This window comes from Schistocerca serialis, chromosome 1 (assembly GCF_023864345.2).
Source record: "Schistocerca serialis cubense isolate TAMUIC-IGC-003099 chromosome 1, iqSchSeri2.2, whole genome shotgun sequence".
Taxonomy (NCBI): Eukaryota; Metazoa; Arthropoda; class Insecta; order Orthoptera; family Acrididae; genus Schistocerca; species Schistocerca serialis.
The window spans coordinates 1,255,184,320-1,255,200,538 of NC_064638.1; the positions used below are offsets into that span (position 1 = coordinate 1,255,184,320).

Consider the following 16,219-nt stretch of genomic DNA (forward strand, 5'->3'; position numbering starts at 1 on the left):
TTAAGTAGATATGCAAATGGTAGCAGACATATCTTTACTTACAGTACATGCTTATCCTTTAAAAATACAGCAATACTTATTCTCACTGTACAGTGGTATAGAGTTATTCAGTTTACAAAATCTATTGATATTTGCTAATATTTATTATAAACTTGGAGCAAATAGTCTTCTTTTAACATGTGATATTGGCCATGGGAGTGTGCATTTGTGTGGCTGTGTGTGAATGTGTGTACTGTTGTTGTTGTGGTCTTCAGTCCTGAGACTGGTTTGATGCGGCTCTCTATGCTACTCTGTCCTGTTCAAACTTCTTCACCTCCCAGTACTTACTGCAACCTACATCCTTCTGAATCTGCTTGGTGTATTCATCTCTTGGTCTCCCTCTACAATTTTTACCCTCCACGCTGCCCTCCAATACTAAGTTGGTGATCCCTTGATGCCTCAGAACATGTCCTACCAACCGATCCCTTCTTCTTGTCACTTTGTGCCACAAACTCCTCTTTTCCACAATCCTATTCAATACCTCCTCATTAGTTATGTGATCTAACCATCTAATCTTCAGCATTCTCCTGTAGCACCACATTTCGAAAGCTTCTATTCTCTTCTTGTCTAAACTATTTATCGTCCATGTTTCACTTCCATACATGGCTACACTCAATACAAATACTTTCAGAAACGACTTCCTGACACTTAAATCTATACTCGATGTTAACAAATTCCTTTTCTTCAGAAATGCTTTCCTTCCCATTGCCAGTCTACATTTTATATCCTCTCTACTTCGACCATCAGGAGTTATTTTGCAAAACTTATTTACTACTTTAAGAGTCTCATTTCCTAACCTAATTCCCTCAGCATCACCCGACTTAGTTCAACTACATTCCATTATCCTCGTTTTGCTTTTGTTGGTGTTCATCTTATATCCTCCTTTCAAGACACTGTCCATTCCGTTCAACTGCTCTTCCAAGTCCTTTGCTGTCTCTGACAGAATTACAATGTCATTGGCGAACCGTTAGAAAAAGAGCTAGTGTGAATGCCATTTTCTGTTGTGTGTTTCTGTGCTCCTGCCATTGATCTTCTACAAATGAGTGGTGGCCTTTCCCTTAATTTCACACTGATATTATATAACAATTAAGAGAGTAAGAACATTACCCACCCAGATAGCCACGCATGTTAGAGCACTGCTTTCAGGACTGGGAAGTGTGCTAGCACTGGATTGAATCCACCTAGTGGATTAACGCCAAGGGCTAGTGTGCCGGCCATTCTAAGTGATTATTGCACTCATACCCAAGTCCCACTCAGTTATATGACTAGTAACCATTTAGGAAACTTTTGCTCACTTTCACATGAATGACACTATATGTAGACAGTTGGAGTGTAAATTTTCCATACCAGGTGATAACGGGATGGTGACAGGAAGGGCATCCAACCACCCCTTACATTAACCATGCCAAATCCATTACTAATCATGCTGACCCTATTGCAAAGTGTGACAAAGGCCAGAGACAAAGAAATAGTAAAGAATTAAATTAAAAATATTAAATTTACCAACTGCCAAGCCAGAAACAGTGAGAGAAGGTATGACACACACAAAGTAAAAATCATGGTTGAAACTGTTGTTGTTGTTGTGGTCTTCAGTCCAGACTGGTTTGATGCAGCTCTCGATGCTACTCTATCCTATGCAAGCTGCTTCATCTCCCAGTACGTACTGCAGCCTACATCCTTCTGAATCTGTTTAGTGTATTCATCTCTTGGTCTCCCTCTACGATTTTTCCCCTACATGCTGCCCTCCAATACTAAATTGGTGATCCCTTGATGCCTCAGAACATGTCCTACCAACCAATCCCTTCTTCTAGTCAAGTTGTGCCACAAATTTCTCTTCTCCCCAATTCTATTCAATACCTCCTCATTAGTTATGTGATCTACCCATCTCATCTTCAGCATCCTTCTGTAGCACCACATTTCGAAAGCTTCTATTCTCTTTTTGTCTAAAATATTTATCATCCACGTTTCACTTCCATACATGGCTACACTCCACACAAATACTTTCAGAAATGACTTCCTGACACTTAAATCTATACTCGATGTTAACAAATTTCTCATCTTCAGAAACACTTTCCTTGCCATTGCCAGTCTACAGTTTATATCTCCTCTACTCCGACCATCCTCAGTTACTTTGTTCCCCAAATAGCAAAACTCATTTACTACTTTAAGTGTCTCATTTCCTAATCTAATTCCAACAGCATCACCAGATTTAACTCGACTGCATTCCATTATCCTCGTTTTGCTTTTGTTGATGTTCATCTTATAACCTCCCTTCAAGACACTGTCCATTCCGTTCAGCTGCTCTTCCACGTCCTTTGCTGGGCTGTTCCATTTCCTCCAAACAAGGCTAATAATATGTTTGTAGACAGGCATGAGGTGGCGCCGTTGACGATAAACACGATGACGAGGCATAGCGCTTCAATGCTGTTGCAGATAGAGCTCACAGTGGAATGGTTCTGCTGGCATGCACTGCCCGCTTATATACAGAGCGAGTGACCTCGATTACGTAACACGCTGATAACGGACTTAGACTCTGCATGTACCAGCCGGAGTCGTTACCCCATACGCACGCAGTAGTCGCTTTAGCAGCGCGCTCCGCTGGTGCGCCATCCTTGTGCCGAGCCAAGTCAGGCGGGTTACGTCACCGACTCGCTAGGCGCTTGGCGGGCAGTGCGGCACTATGTTTTGGAATTTTTTCAAATTGTTGCATCCTTGAGCCCCTGGTTCGCGATGTTCAACTGGAATCCTTTGCCGATCAAGATGTTATCACCTACAAGACGTGGCATTGTGGAATCGACCCGAAGACTCAAAGTAGACCTAGTTATGTGTATAGTAATATGCCTTTTACAGTGTATACCCGCTCTTGTAGAAAAGTTAGTAATGATGAAAAAATATGTGTATGGATGAAAGGACTTGTTGTACTTGCTGAAAATGTAACAGTAACTTGAGATATTACTTTGTACTATAATTATTAAACAAGTGTTATCCTTGACCTTTGTAACCGCTAGTCGTACATCGCGAACTTGGGGCTCAAGGATGTAACAGTTTGAAAAAATTCAAAAACATAGTACCGCACTTTTCTACAAGAGCGGGTATACAATGTAAAAGGCATATTACTATACACATAACTAGGTCTACTTTGAAACTTCGGGTCGATTCCACAATGCCACGTCTTGTAGGCGATAACATATCGATCGGAGAAGGATTCCAGTCCAGGAAGGGAGGCATTTTCACAACGAACAATGGCTAGGGTAAACCAACCGCTTCCAGAATTTCCAGTAGCGACATCCAGAGTAAAATTAACCCTGCAGCCTCGAAATAATATAGGTCCATTTAAAACAATTGCCTGGGCTGTTCCATTTCCTCCAAGTTTATTTTCAAGGCTAATAATATGTTTGTAGACAGGCATGCGGTGGCGCCGTTGAAGATAAACACGACGATGAGGTATAGTGCTTGAATGCTGTTGCAGATAGAGCTCACAGCGGAATGCTTCCACTGGCATGCACAGAGCGAGTGACCTTGATTACGTAACGCACTGATAACAGACACAGACTCTGCAAGCACCAGCTGGAGTCATTATCCCATACGCACGCAGTAGTCGCTTTAGCAGCGCGCTCCGCTGGTGCGCCGGCCTGGCACCGAGCCAAGTCGGGCAGGTTACGTCACCTACTCGCTAGGCGCTTGGCGGGAAGTGCGGCACTATGTTTTCGGATTATTTCATTGTATGCCCGCTCTTGTAGAAAAGTTAGTAATAATGAAAAAATACGTGTATAGATGAAAGGACTTGGTGTACTTGCTGAAAATGTAACAATAACTGGAGATGTTACTTTGTACTATAATTATTAATAAAGTGTGATCCTTGACCTTTGTAACCGCTAGTCGTACATTGCGAACCGTGGGCTCAAGAATGCAACAGTTTGAAAAAATCGGAAAACATAGCGCCGCACTGCCCACTGAGCGCCTAGCGAGTAGGTGACGTAACCTGCCCGACTTGGTTCAGCGCCAGACCGGCGAACCAGTGGAGCGCGCTGCTAAAGCGACTACAGCGCGCATATGGGATAATGACTCCGGGTGGTGCGTGCAGAGTCTAAGTCCGTTATCAGCGCGTTACATAATCAAGGTCACTCGCTTTGTATATAAGTGGGCAGTGCATGCCAGTGGAACCATTCCGCAGTGAGTTCTATCTGCAACAGATGTCGCTACTGGAAATTCTGGTAGTGGTTGGTTTAACCTAGCCATTGTTCATTGTGAAAACGCCTCCCTTCCTGGACTCGAATCCTTTGCCGATTGAGATGTTATCGCCAATCTCATCGGCGAACCTCAAAGTTTTAATTTCTTCTCCATGGATTTTAATTCCTACTCTGAATTTTTCTTTTGTTTCCTTTACTGCTTGCTCAATATACAGATTGAATAACATCAGGGACAGGCTACAACCCTGTCTCACTCCCTTCCCAATCACTGCTTCCCTTTCATGCCCCTTGACTCATAACTGCCATCTGGCTTCTGTACAAATTGTAAATAGCCTTTCGTTCCCTGTATTTTTCCCCTGCCACCTTCAGAATTTGAAAGAAGGTATTCCAGTCAATATTGTCAAAAGATTTCTCTAAATCTACAAATGCTAGAAATGTAGGTTTGCCTTTCCTTAATCTATTTTCTAAGATAAGTCGTAGGTTCAGTATTGCCTCACGTGTTCCAACATTTCTATGGAATCCAAACTGATCTTCCCCAAGGTCAGCTTCTATCAGTTTTTCCATTTGTCTGTAAAGAATTCGTGTTAGTATTTTGCAGCCATGGCTTATTAAACAGATAGTTCAGTAATTTTCACATCTGTCAAAACCAGCTTTCTTTGGGATTGGAATTACTATATTCTTCTTGAAGTCTGAGGGTATTTCGCCTGTCTCATACATCTTGCTCACCAGATGGTAGAGTTTTGTCATGGCTGGCTCTCCCAAGGCCGTCAGTAGTTCTAATGGAATGTTTCCTACTCCCGGGGCCTTATTTCGACTCAGATCTTTCAGTGCTCTGTCAAACTCTTCACGCAGTATCATATCTCCCATTTCATCTTCATCTACATCCTCTTCCATTGCCATAGTATTGTCCTCAAGAACATGGCCCTTGTATAGACCCTCTATATACTCCTTCCACCTTTCTGCTTTCCCTTCTTTGCTTAGAACTGGGTTCCCTACTGAGCTCTTGATATTCATGCAAGTGGTTCTCTTCTCTCCAAAGGTCTCTCTAATTTTCCTGTATTCAGTGTCTATCTTACCCCTCGTGAGATCAGCCTCTACATCCTCACATTTGTCCTCTAGCCATCCCTGCTTAGCCATTTTGTACTTCCTGTCGATCTCATTTTTGAGACGATTGTGTTCCTCTTTGCCTGCTTCATTTACTGCATTTTTATATTTCCTCCTTTCATCAATTAAATTCAGTACCTCTTCTGTTACCCAAGGATTTCTATTAACCCTCGTCTTTTTACCTACTTGATCCTAGTTGCAAAAATTTCTTTATCAGTAGAAAGATAAAATAGGATTTTAATATGAATTTAAAAAACAGGAAAATTGTACAGGTGCTGGTGTAAAAGAAAAGTGACTCCACAACTTCACTTCAAAAAGATTACCATTGCATACATGAATTAAATGAAAGACACTTGATTCGGCATGAAATGTTACTACCTATACATCCTGGGCACAACACAAATTTGAGGTATTAACATAAATAATGATGTACGAGCAATAAGATTTAAAAGATAGAGCTCAATGGAAACTAATAGTCATACACTTCCGAAAAAAATAACCCACCCAGTTTAGGATTATCAACAATTCCACCCATTCGTTTATTTTACCTTCTCTTTTTCCCAATTCCTATAACATATTATCCATGAAATGAGAAATTGTACTGTTACCAATGTCAGAGAATCATGTCAGTTTCTGACTGCATGTACGTTACCAGAACCCAAGTCTTCTTCTTTTAGTGACCAGTATTTGGACACTCATTTATGGACTTGTCTTGACGATCAGGTCTTTAAGATTACACGCTGCTTATTTGCTGTCAAGTCATTCTCTACCAACGAGATGTAGAGGGACATATAGGGTGATTAGCAAAACCTCTGTAGCATCCCTTGTCACCTAACCAACCTTGCAGCCACTACTTCTGACAGAAGCAGCTCCTTGACTGGCCTCACATGGCCTGATACAATTCTCCCAACAGGTAAAATAGCCAGCAGTAGCAGGAATTCGTCCATATTCTCCACATGGCAGTCGAACATGCTGAATGCTCAGCAAGGGAGATGGACAGTCAGTCCTTTTTAATTTCAGTATTGTTAAGCAATTTGTGGTAAGTGTATGCACACTTACGTACATAAACAGTATTAACACGGATTTTATAAAGGTATTAAATTTCCTGAAATGAGCTAAATGTGAATTAATAAACTTCCAAAGAACTCTGAATATGATTGATTATTTGAATAGAATAATTATTGGGTACACAAACAAAGAGTAAACAAGTTTAAAAAGTTTGCACCAATATTAAAACGTAATTTTTTCCTCACTTTTTCAGCAGGTTCAGTCACACTGTCAGCCGTTAGTCACTGACATCACAGAACAAGTCACCACCTTTGATAAAGTTCTACTTTAGGAACTGAAATGAGACTACCTTCACGTCCCTATCCAAAATTCCCTCCTCACGTCAACATTCTCTGAAGGGGTCAATTTAGCTTGAATTTTTAACTTTCTGGCCTTCATACTGTTATGCATATACCCATTTCCAGTAGTAAACTGCCCTTTAAAAAATTAGTACAAATGAGTTTCCTATATCAAATTAAATTTCACATTAATATGTTACCTGATTTATATTAGCAACTAAGGGGAAAAGCCATTTGTTAATAATCCAACTTTGAAATTTCGTTATGTGAACTGTGCAGCCATGTTGCACCACACATTCTTGGAAATTTAACTTCTTCCCTATATTTGAAAAGCTATAGTGTTTATTCATTATGATTATTTAAAATGATAGTGCTAATAGAGAGCAAAGCAAACACTGATAACAATATCTTATTCAAAGTAATTTGTTTATAATTAACTAAAATGTAATTTAAACTGTACTGTAAAATTCATTGAAATTGTATATGAAATTAAGTAAACTCTTCCAAACTGAATATCAGAACATGTAGGGCTATATGTGGCCCATTTTTTGATGTAAGTAACTAAAAACATCTAATGACTTAATTGTTATTTCATAAATCTTACATTTAACAATGTATTCAGTTGTTTGGTTTTATACAAAAGGAAGTGACACATGAACCACAGCAGGCAGTGGGTAGTAAGTCAAAGGGAGGCAGTCGGAGGCTATGAGAGAATCAGTCAGTCAGTGAGTCTGCATTATTGTCTTTCGGAAGCTGCTTGTGAGATTCTTTCAAAGGCTGTCAGCCAAGAAATGTACATATCATCAATGTGCATCCAAATCGGTCATAGCACAAAACAAGGAATGTGATACACTCTGTGTTTTATACAAAAATTAGTACTTCAGCAATATCGAACACTGGGACTTTCTGAAGCAAAACCGCCTAGGATATCCAAGTTCAGATCTCATCATATGAAGCAGCTAAGTTTTTATGTGAACTTTCATTAACTGTGATTGAAATTTTCTAGTTTTCATTCTGCATACTTGAGAATGGTGAAGGCCCAAACTATTAAGTTGTTCCAATGGTATGATTGAGAATTCACTGTTACCACTGTCCAATTATAGATACAACTACAAAAATTGAAATTTTATTCTCACTTGGTGTCAGTGGTAATTAAAATGATCTCTCCTCTCACACATTTAAGGGTGGCATTTCAGAATGGTAAACTGAGCTAGGTTCCCTGTGCTGTTCAACTAGTCATGGAGTTGGGCGATTTGATTGAAGGTACTATCACATCATTTTGAGAGAGAATCAATATCTGTCTCATGGTGAATGTGAGCTTATTTTCATCTATCCAATAGCTCTCTGTAATTAAAATAAATGTTACAGTTCATACATTTGATGTTCACTGTATCTGTAGACCTTCTCTTGAATAAAGCCAGAGACTACGTTGGGCATTTTGTACATCAAAAGTACACAAATATGAAAGGAAGGAAGATTTGTGTTTAACGTCCTGTCAACATCGAGGTCATTAGAAATGGAGTACAAGCTCAGATTGTGTCAAGGATGTGGAAGGAAATCAGCCTTGCCATTTCAAAGGAACCATCCCGACATTTGCCTGGAGCAATTTTGGGAAATCATGGAAAACATAAATCTGGACAGCTAAACACAGGTTTGAACCATTGTCCTCCCAAATGCCAGTCCAGTGTACAGAAATATGGATGTATATTTTAACAGATGAAGACAGTGTTAATCATATTGATTTTATACGAGGGCAGTTCAATAAGTAATGCAACACATTTTTTTTCTGAAACAGGGGTTGTTTTACTCAGCACTGAAATACACCAGGTTATTCCCCAATCTTTTAGCTACACAACACTATTTTTCAACGTAATCTCCATTCAATGCTACGGCCTTACGCCACCTTGAAATAAGGGCCTGTATGCCTGCACGGTACCATTCCACTGATCGATGTCGGAGCCAACGTCGTACTGCATCAATAACTTCTTTATCATCCGCGTAGTGCCTCCCACGGATTGCGTCCTTCATTGGGCCAAACATATGGAAATGCGACGGTGCGAGATCGGGGCTGTAGGGTGCATGAGGAAGAACAGTCCACTGAAGTTTTGTGAGCTCCTCTCGGGTGCGAAGACTTGTGTGAGGTCTTGCGTTGTCGTGAAGAAGGAGAAGTTCGTTCAGATTTTTGTGCCTACGAACACGCTGAAGTCGTTTCTTCAATTTATGAAGAGTAGCACAATACACTTCAGAGTTGATCGTTTGACCATGGGGAAGGACATCGAACAGAATAACCCCTTCAGCGTCCCAGAAGACTGTAACCATGACTTTACCGGCTGAGGGTATGGCTTTAAACTTTTTCTTGGTAGGGGAGTGGGTGTGGCGCCACTCCATTGATTGCCGTTTTGTTTCAGGTTCGAAGTGATGAACCCATGTTTCATCGCCTGTAACAATCTTTGACAAGAAATTGTCACCCTCAGCCACATGACGAGCAAGCAATTCCGCACAGATGGTTCTCCTTTGCTCTTTATGGTGTTCGGTTAGACAACGAGGGACCCAGCGGGAACAAACCTTTGAATATCCCAACTGGTGAACAATTGTGACAGCACTACCAACAGAGATGTCAAGTTGAGCACTGAGTTGTTTGATAGTGATCCGTCGATCATCTCGTACGAGTGTGTTCGCACGCTCCGCCATTGCAGGAGTCACAGCTGTGCACGGCCGGCCCGCACGCGGGAGATCAGACAGTCTTGCTTGACCTTGCGGCGATGATGACACACGCTTTGCCCAACGACTCACCGTGCTTTTGTCCACTGCCAGATCACCATAGACATTCTGCAAGCGCCTATGAATATCTGAGATGCCCTGGTTTTCCGCCAAAAGAAACTCGATCACTGCTCGTTGTTTGTAACGCACATCCGTTACAGACGCCATTTTAACAGCTCCGTACAGCGCTGCCACCTGTCGGAAGTCAATGAAACTATACGAGACGAAGCGGGAATGTTTGAAAATATTCCACAAGAAATTTCCGGTTTTTTCAACCAAAATTGGCTGAGAAAAAAAATGTGTTGCATTACTTATTGAACTGCCCTCGTAGAAAAAGGTGTAACAATAAAATCAATTCATTATACACAAGATACTTTAAGGCACCCATGTGGCACTAAACTAAAGAATTGCTTTAATTATGACATCAATAATAAAGTAAGGGTAGTAGTGAGGAAGCATCATGATGCCTTCACTGTCATCAAAATCATGTTTAGTCATGTGATGATGTTGCAAAAGTAATACATACAATTAAAGATTAGATTCTAAACAAACTTCCTATGGTTGGGTTGTTAAATGATTTCCTCCTAATGGCACAATGTCCACACCACCACAACTTCTCAGCTCATAGAGGGATGGAACTCCATTGAAATCTTCTAAGGTATATCTGCAGTTTTTCATGTTCATTGTCACTGAAGGTAAAAATCTATTAAGATGTTAGTAGTGTCAATGTTCCTCTTCAATTTTTTCTACACAATTGACATTTTGACCCTTCTTCTGGGAACTTCTTGCAGAGTGCTCAGCTATCTGTGGCACCAGATGATACTGAAGTAGATCCCAGTAGAGAGGTCAAAACATTGACTGTGTAGAAGATACTGAAAAGGAACATGATACAGCCAAACAACCTAGAAGATTTTACCTTCAACTTCTAAAGCAAGGTATAATGTCATATCATCAGACAAGAACTGTATTTTTTGAGTTGTAACAAATCATCTAAAACCTAAATCATAGTGACAGGACTACCATACAAACTATGGTTGACATGATTATGTATCCTGCACACCATTCTACACCGAAATTATCCACTTTCTACTTGTGCATGACTAAATAGTTACTAGGTGCCACAAAACGCACTGAATTTTTGCTGTATGACAGATATGAGCCAGAAAAGGGTAACAAAACTTCAGTTTATGCAAAATAAGAAGTTAACTGTGAGTAGAGTCAGATATATTTTTCTGACACTTAAGCTGACAATGAAGGAGCCATAAAGAAACTGCAATTGACGTACATACGACAAACCACTCACTCACCTCACTTTATCAAACAGCACATTTTCCAACAGATAGTGCCTTGTTCGTGGGTGGCTAACCAAATGGGTAAGCATTACGAGGCTCCTCTTTTGACTAGCATAATCGAGATCAAACGAAACATGGCGATAGCAAGCAAGTAAGCATGATGCTATACTTTCCAGACACTGCTTTATTTCATGCTCCTGGAAGAGATTATAGTTCTTAAGCAAGCATATTCTCACCCAACAGCAGGTAAAAACTATTTAAGAATCATACAAAGTACCTCAAGAAATGCCCACAATAAATCCATGAAAATTAAAAATTTATGTTTCTTTTCCCTTGTGTTTCCTTCCGGTTGCATATAATCTGCAGGCACACCACACAAGAGCTCTAAAAAGGGTAACAAGCATGCTTCTGAAATATATGATGACAGCAGCAATGGAGCCAATGGGTCTATCAAAACACCAGCTAATCCCATTAGTAATGCCTGGTTTGATGTCACATCCTCTATGTTCCAAGTAGAATTCTGTTCAAGATACAGACTACAGAATTAATTTTTGACACAAATATACAGGCAGGAAATACATATATATATAAGCAATGCTGTAGTAACATAAAAAAAAGTAAAATGCAACACAACATACAGAGAAAAATACATATTATGAGATCATAATAAGAAATATTTCCTATTTAAAACATGAAATATTTCACAGTTAATAAATCTTACTAACTTCATAACTTTGTTCAAAAACCATAAGAAGCTGCAGCAGCCATTTGAATAGCATATTGGCTTTGTCTAAGTCATGATGTGGAACTTCCTGAATTGGCTGATATCCTTCGACTGGATAACGAAATGGTGTAGACCCAAAATTTGCAACCAGGTTTTCAGTGAAAGCTAAGCTTACTGCAGGGAAATAGACCATTCCAGGGCCTAATTTAACATCAGAGAAGGCTTCTCCCATTGTGTGGCCATTCCTAAACATATCAAAGTAAAATACAGCATTAAGAACAAGACACTTTAATTTTCAAAATTATTTGTATATTAAGGTTCAAATGGTTCAAATGGCTCTGAGCACTATGGGACTCAACAGCTGAAGTCATAAGTCCCCTAGAACTTAGAACTACTTAAACCTAACTAACCTAAGGACAACACACACATCCATGCCCGAGGCAGGATTCGAACCTGCGACCGTAGCGGTCGCGCGGTTCCAGACTGTAGCGCCAGAACCGCTCGGCCACCAGCGGCCGGCTGTATATTAAGGAAAATCTGACATCATTAAGGATAAAACATTGCTGCAAAGTAAAAGAGTTAAAGAAGTTTCAAAAAAAATAATTAATTAATTAATTAAAAGTTTTAAAAATCTGAAAATCAAACACACTGAGTAAAGATAGACAGAACCCATACATTTATCTGGCATAAGCAAACGGCTGCATTACACAGTATTGACAGATTCACGTACAAGACAAAAAGACTGAAAATATGGAACTTTACAGGTATTTGTAGCAAAATCAACCAGGACTCAAAGAGTCAAAAGAAGCACAGCCCAACAGCTATGTGATACAGTCTTCCCTTTCTTCATATCTGGAATGGCTTTACATACCATCAGAAACTTCAGTCATCAACAATACATTCTCCATCACTATTTACAACACTCTGTCGACACCGAGACAGCTTCTTGATTCCACAACTGTAGAAATTACATGGCTTTGAGGTGAAGTACCCATCGAGCCACGTTCAGAGCACATTTTTATCCGGAAAGGAAGTTCCCTGAATGTTGCTCGATAAAGTAGAAAATGTGAAAATCTGTGGGCACAAGACCAGGTGAATGAGGTGGACGTAGAATGATTTCCCAACCAAACTCCTGTATTTGTCAATTCCAGTAAAATTTACCAACAGCTGTGTACTTTAAGATATTATTTTATTTTATTCTAAAGGCAACCAGTTTCGACATTTCATTATGCCATCTTCAGGCCCCATACACATCTATCTAAATAAACGAACTTGTTGTATAGCTCCGTAAATCACTGGATATCATGAATTCAATCGTTATACAATTGTTTCATTTGAAGATGTGATAGCAACTGCTGTTGCTGTCAGTTGCTATTACATCTTCAAATGAAGCAATTGTGTAACAATTGAATTCATTATATCCAGTGATTTATGGTACTATATGACAAGTTCGTTTATTTAGATAGGTGCATATGGAGCCTGAAAATGGCAATATTAAATTCCGAAACTGGTTGCCTTCAAAATAAAATAAAATAATGTTTTGAAGTACACGGCTGTTGATAAATTTTATCAACACTGACAATTACTTAACCAGCTGATGTCCCCAGGTCAAGATGGACCAACAAGATTGAAACTCCTGTATAGTGATTTTTGAGCAGATCATGGGTGGGGTTGCCTTCACAATAAAATAAAATAATGTTTTAAAGTTCATGGCTGTTGATAAATTTTATCGACGCTGACAATTACTTAACCAGCTGATGTCCCCTGGTCAAGATGGACCAACAGAGATTGAAACTCCTGTATAGTGATTTTTGTCAGTCTAGCAGAACATGGGTGGACATTATTGTGGACTAGCATCACTTCATGCAGTCTTCCTAGTTAATACTCTTGGACTGCATCTGCAAGACATCTCAGTTATTGACAGTAAATGTTAGCAGTGATGGTTACATCTCGGGGAAGCAATTTGTAGTACACCACTTTGTCACTGTTCCACCAGACGCATAAAACCATCTTTTGTGGATGCGCACATGTCTTTGTACGGGAAGTTGCTGCTTTGTTTGGGATTAACCATTCCTTTCTTTCCCTTATGTTAGCATCAAGACACCATTTCTCATCACCAATAATGATACAGAATAGGAAAGTTCAGTGTTGTTCATGAGCCAATTGATGACAAGCAAGCAGATATGCACATATGGCCACCCACTGATTTTTGTAATTTTGGCTTAAAGCATGCAGTAACCTGCGACCGAACCGCCGAATCTTTCCATCAGTAAATGGGGTATGTTCTCAACTGACTCGGTTGTTTTAACCCCCTCCACTAACAGAATGACCCGCTTCCTACTTCCGTATGTATAAAGCCGATACGGACTTGTAGCTGTCACGCCTTTGCGCTTACTGCTACGTATTTTAACCGTAAATAGCTCAGCCCTAATGGTAAGAGGTAGTAGTGAATTCACGTTATTAATCTTTGAAGACAGCACAGCTGCCACAAGCTCAGCTCACTTTTACTCCACTCCTACCCTCGCCATTGCACCACATTAACTAGGTGCTACATGGACCTTGCTAAATTCACTTGCGTATACATTTTTTGACCGTTACTCGCCAGTATTTACCTATTGGATTAGTACACTCCTAACCGGACTATTTCCCAAAGAGCTGTGATGATTGAACGGGTTCGATCCACGGCCTACAGTGCCCTACAGTTCACACGGTAACACTGCCTACCTGACCCACTTAACTTGGTAGTGAGCTTATGTATCCAATCACCACTGCTAGCAGCAGTCGATATTCCTATCAGCACGACGAGAGCAGCAGACTTACCGTCAAATCCTCCTGAAAATACTTATAACTACGGTCGCCAGCTCTGAAGGAGCAAAGGAATAAATCAATTTTTTGGCTCGTTTCAAAGTGAAACGGCTTGAGTTGAATTTTAAACTTAATTCTGAATATTACTATTTCTGATCATTCTAGGTGATTCTACAAAGCAAATACTCTCTCAATTTCTGTGAGTTGGCTTGGTAATTACCACCAAGACAATTTATGCAACTTAGGTTAACAAAATTCTATCCTTCAACTTATTTAATGATTTTGGATATTACTCTTTGGACAATTGATATAGAATTAGTTAAGTGACTTTACTTGAAAGGTTACTCAGAAAAATTTAAGTAACTATAAATAGGCGACTCATTCTGGTGTGACCATTGCTCTTTTCAACATTCTTATACGCTAAAGTATTCTACAACCAAAAGAATTGTAAATGAAAGAGGCGATGGTGGCCTCAGTCTGATTTCACTACACTATGTTTCAGGTTACTACACTTTACAATGAACAACATGCGTCGTAATTTTACTCATTACTATATTCTGTCCTCTGCACTTGCATAAAAGAAAACTGCTATTCTCCTTTTACATGTATATAAAGTTCGACTTAACAATTGCAAGCAGTCTTGCCTTGGGTAGACGTGTCGGTGCTGGTGGTGAGATGCATGTGGCTAACGCAGCTCTTCACGCCTCATGCTCTCAATGGCGGCTGGAACTACGAGCTGTAGCACTCGTATAAGCTACTGCACGTCCGCCATAAAATCTGGGCGCAGGAACTCTTACAATCAGCCCCAGTGGCATAGAGACGGCTTCGACAACCATTCGTCGCGTTCTACTCCACAAACGGCGACGATATTCTCCTCTTCGCTGTTGCACAATCACTTTTGCGTGAGCACAGTTACGCACGTCCGATCACGTCAACACTCCCCAGGCCATTTCATTGTTCAGTCCCTGTGTCTCCAGCTACCTCTAGCTACGCTCGTATCACCAAGAATGGGGGCGTTCCCCTACCACCTTTTCACCGAAATCATTTAGTATTTAAGAATATTTATATTTATTACCCTGGAGTTCATACCAGTCATAATAATTTACTACTAGCGCTTTATAACATTAAATCATACAGTAATAACTTATAATTACCAAGAAAAAGAATACATTTGACTCCGAGAGCTTAGTGCATTGTCTGACAGGCAGCGCTAATTCCCAGTTTCGCCAATAGATGGCATCAGGGTGCACTCCCTGGCAGTCTCACACCAGCGCGCCCGTTTCCGACGCGCGGGCTCCAAATTACTGTCAACCCACCATCATTTCAGTTCCGTTACAAACCATACACCCAATATTTGAACCTTCCCTACTGCCTGCAAATGTTGCACAGTGGTGGAATGATCACAGTTCATCGTATTTGCCAGTTCTCAAGTACACTGATGTGAATCAGTGTGGATTGAAGCGTTTAAATGATCTTCATCAAACCACGAAGGTCACCCTAAACACGGAGAACCACTAATGTCAAAACGATCCCATTTAAAATGAGAATGACATTTTCTTGCTCTGCTCTGAACAATGGGATTATCCCCATACATGGTGCAAACAAAATGATCTTTTGGCATTTATTGGCCGGGATATCCCCTTTGAGGTTTGGCTGTCGTACTGCAAGTCTTTTTAGTTGACGCCACTTCGGTGACTTGGATGTCAATGATGATGAAACGATGATGAGGGACACACAACACAAAGTCCCCTGCCAGGAATCAAACCTGGGTCCCTTGCATGGTAGGCAGTAATGCTACCGCTGCACTACGGGGCGGACATATGGCGCAAATGTTTCTATCTGACTCCATTGCTGTCACCCCTCTACTGATCTCAAACAGAAGAATATGTCGGAAATGTTAGAATTTCTCCACTCGACACTCCATTTTTTTAGCTGCCACAGTTCCATTTACTATGTCCA

General features: G+C 40.3%; 1 protein-coding gene across 2 annotated transcripts in view; it reads right to left on the reverse strand.

The window, feature by feature from the left end:
* LOC126419419 (E3 ubiquitin-protein ligase RNF123-like) overlaps positions 1-16,219 on the reverse strand; it is a 165,858-nt gene that overhangs the window by 119,398 nt on the left and 30,241 nt on the right. For both annotated transcript variants that reach the window (XM_050086618.1, XM_050086610.1), the window contains exons 6-8: positions 11,457-11,700; positions 11,009-11,251; positions 10,747-10,928 (exon numbers count right to left, since the gene is read on the reverse strand). In XM_050086618.1, the coding sequence (XP_049942575.1) occupies positions 10,747-10,928; positions 11,009-11,251; positions 11,457-11,700 (669 nt within the window). The remainder of the gene's footprint in view (positions 1-10,746; positions 10,929-11,008; positions 11,252-11,456; positions 11,701-16,219) is intronic.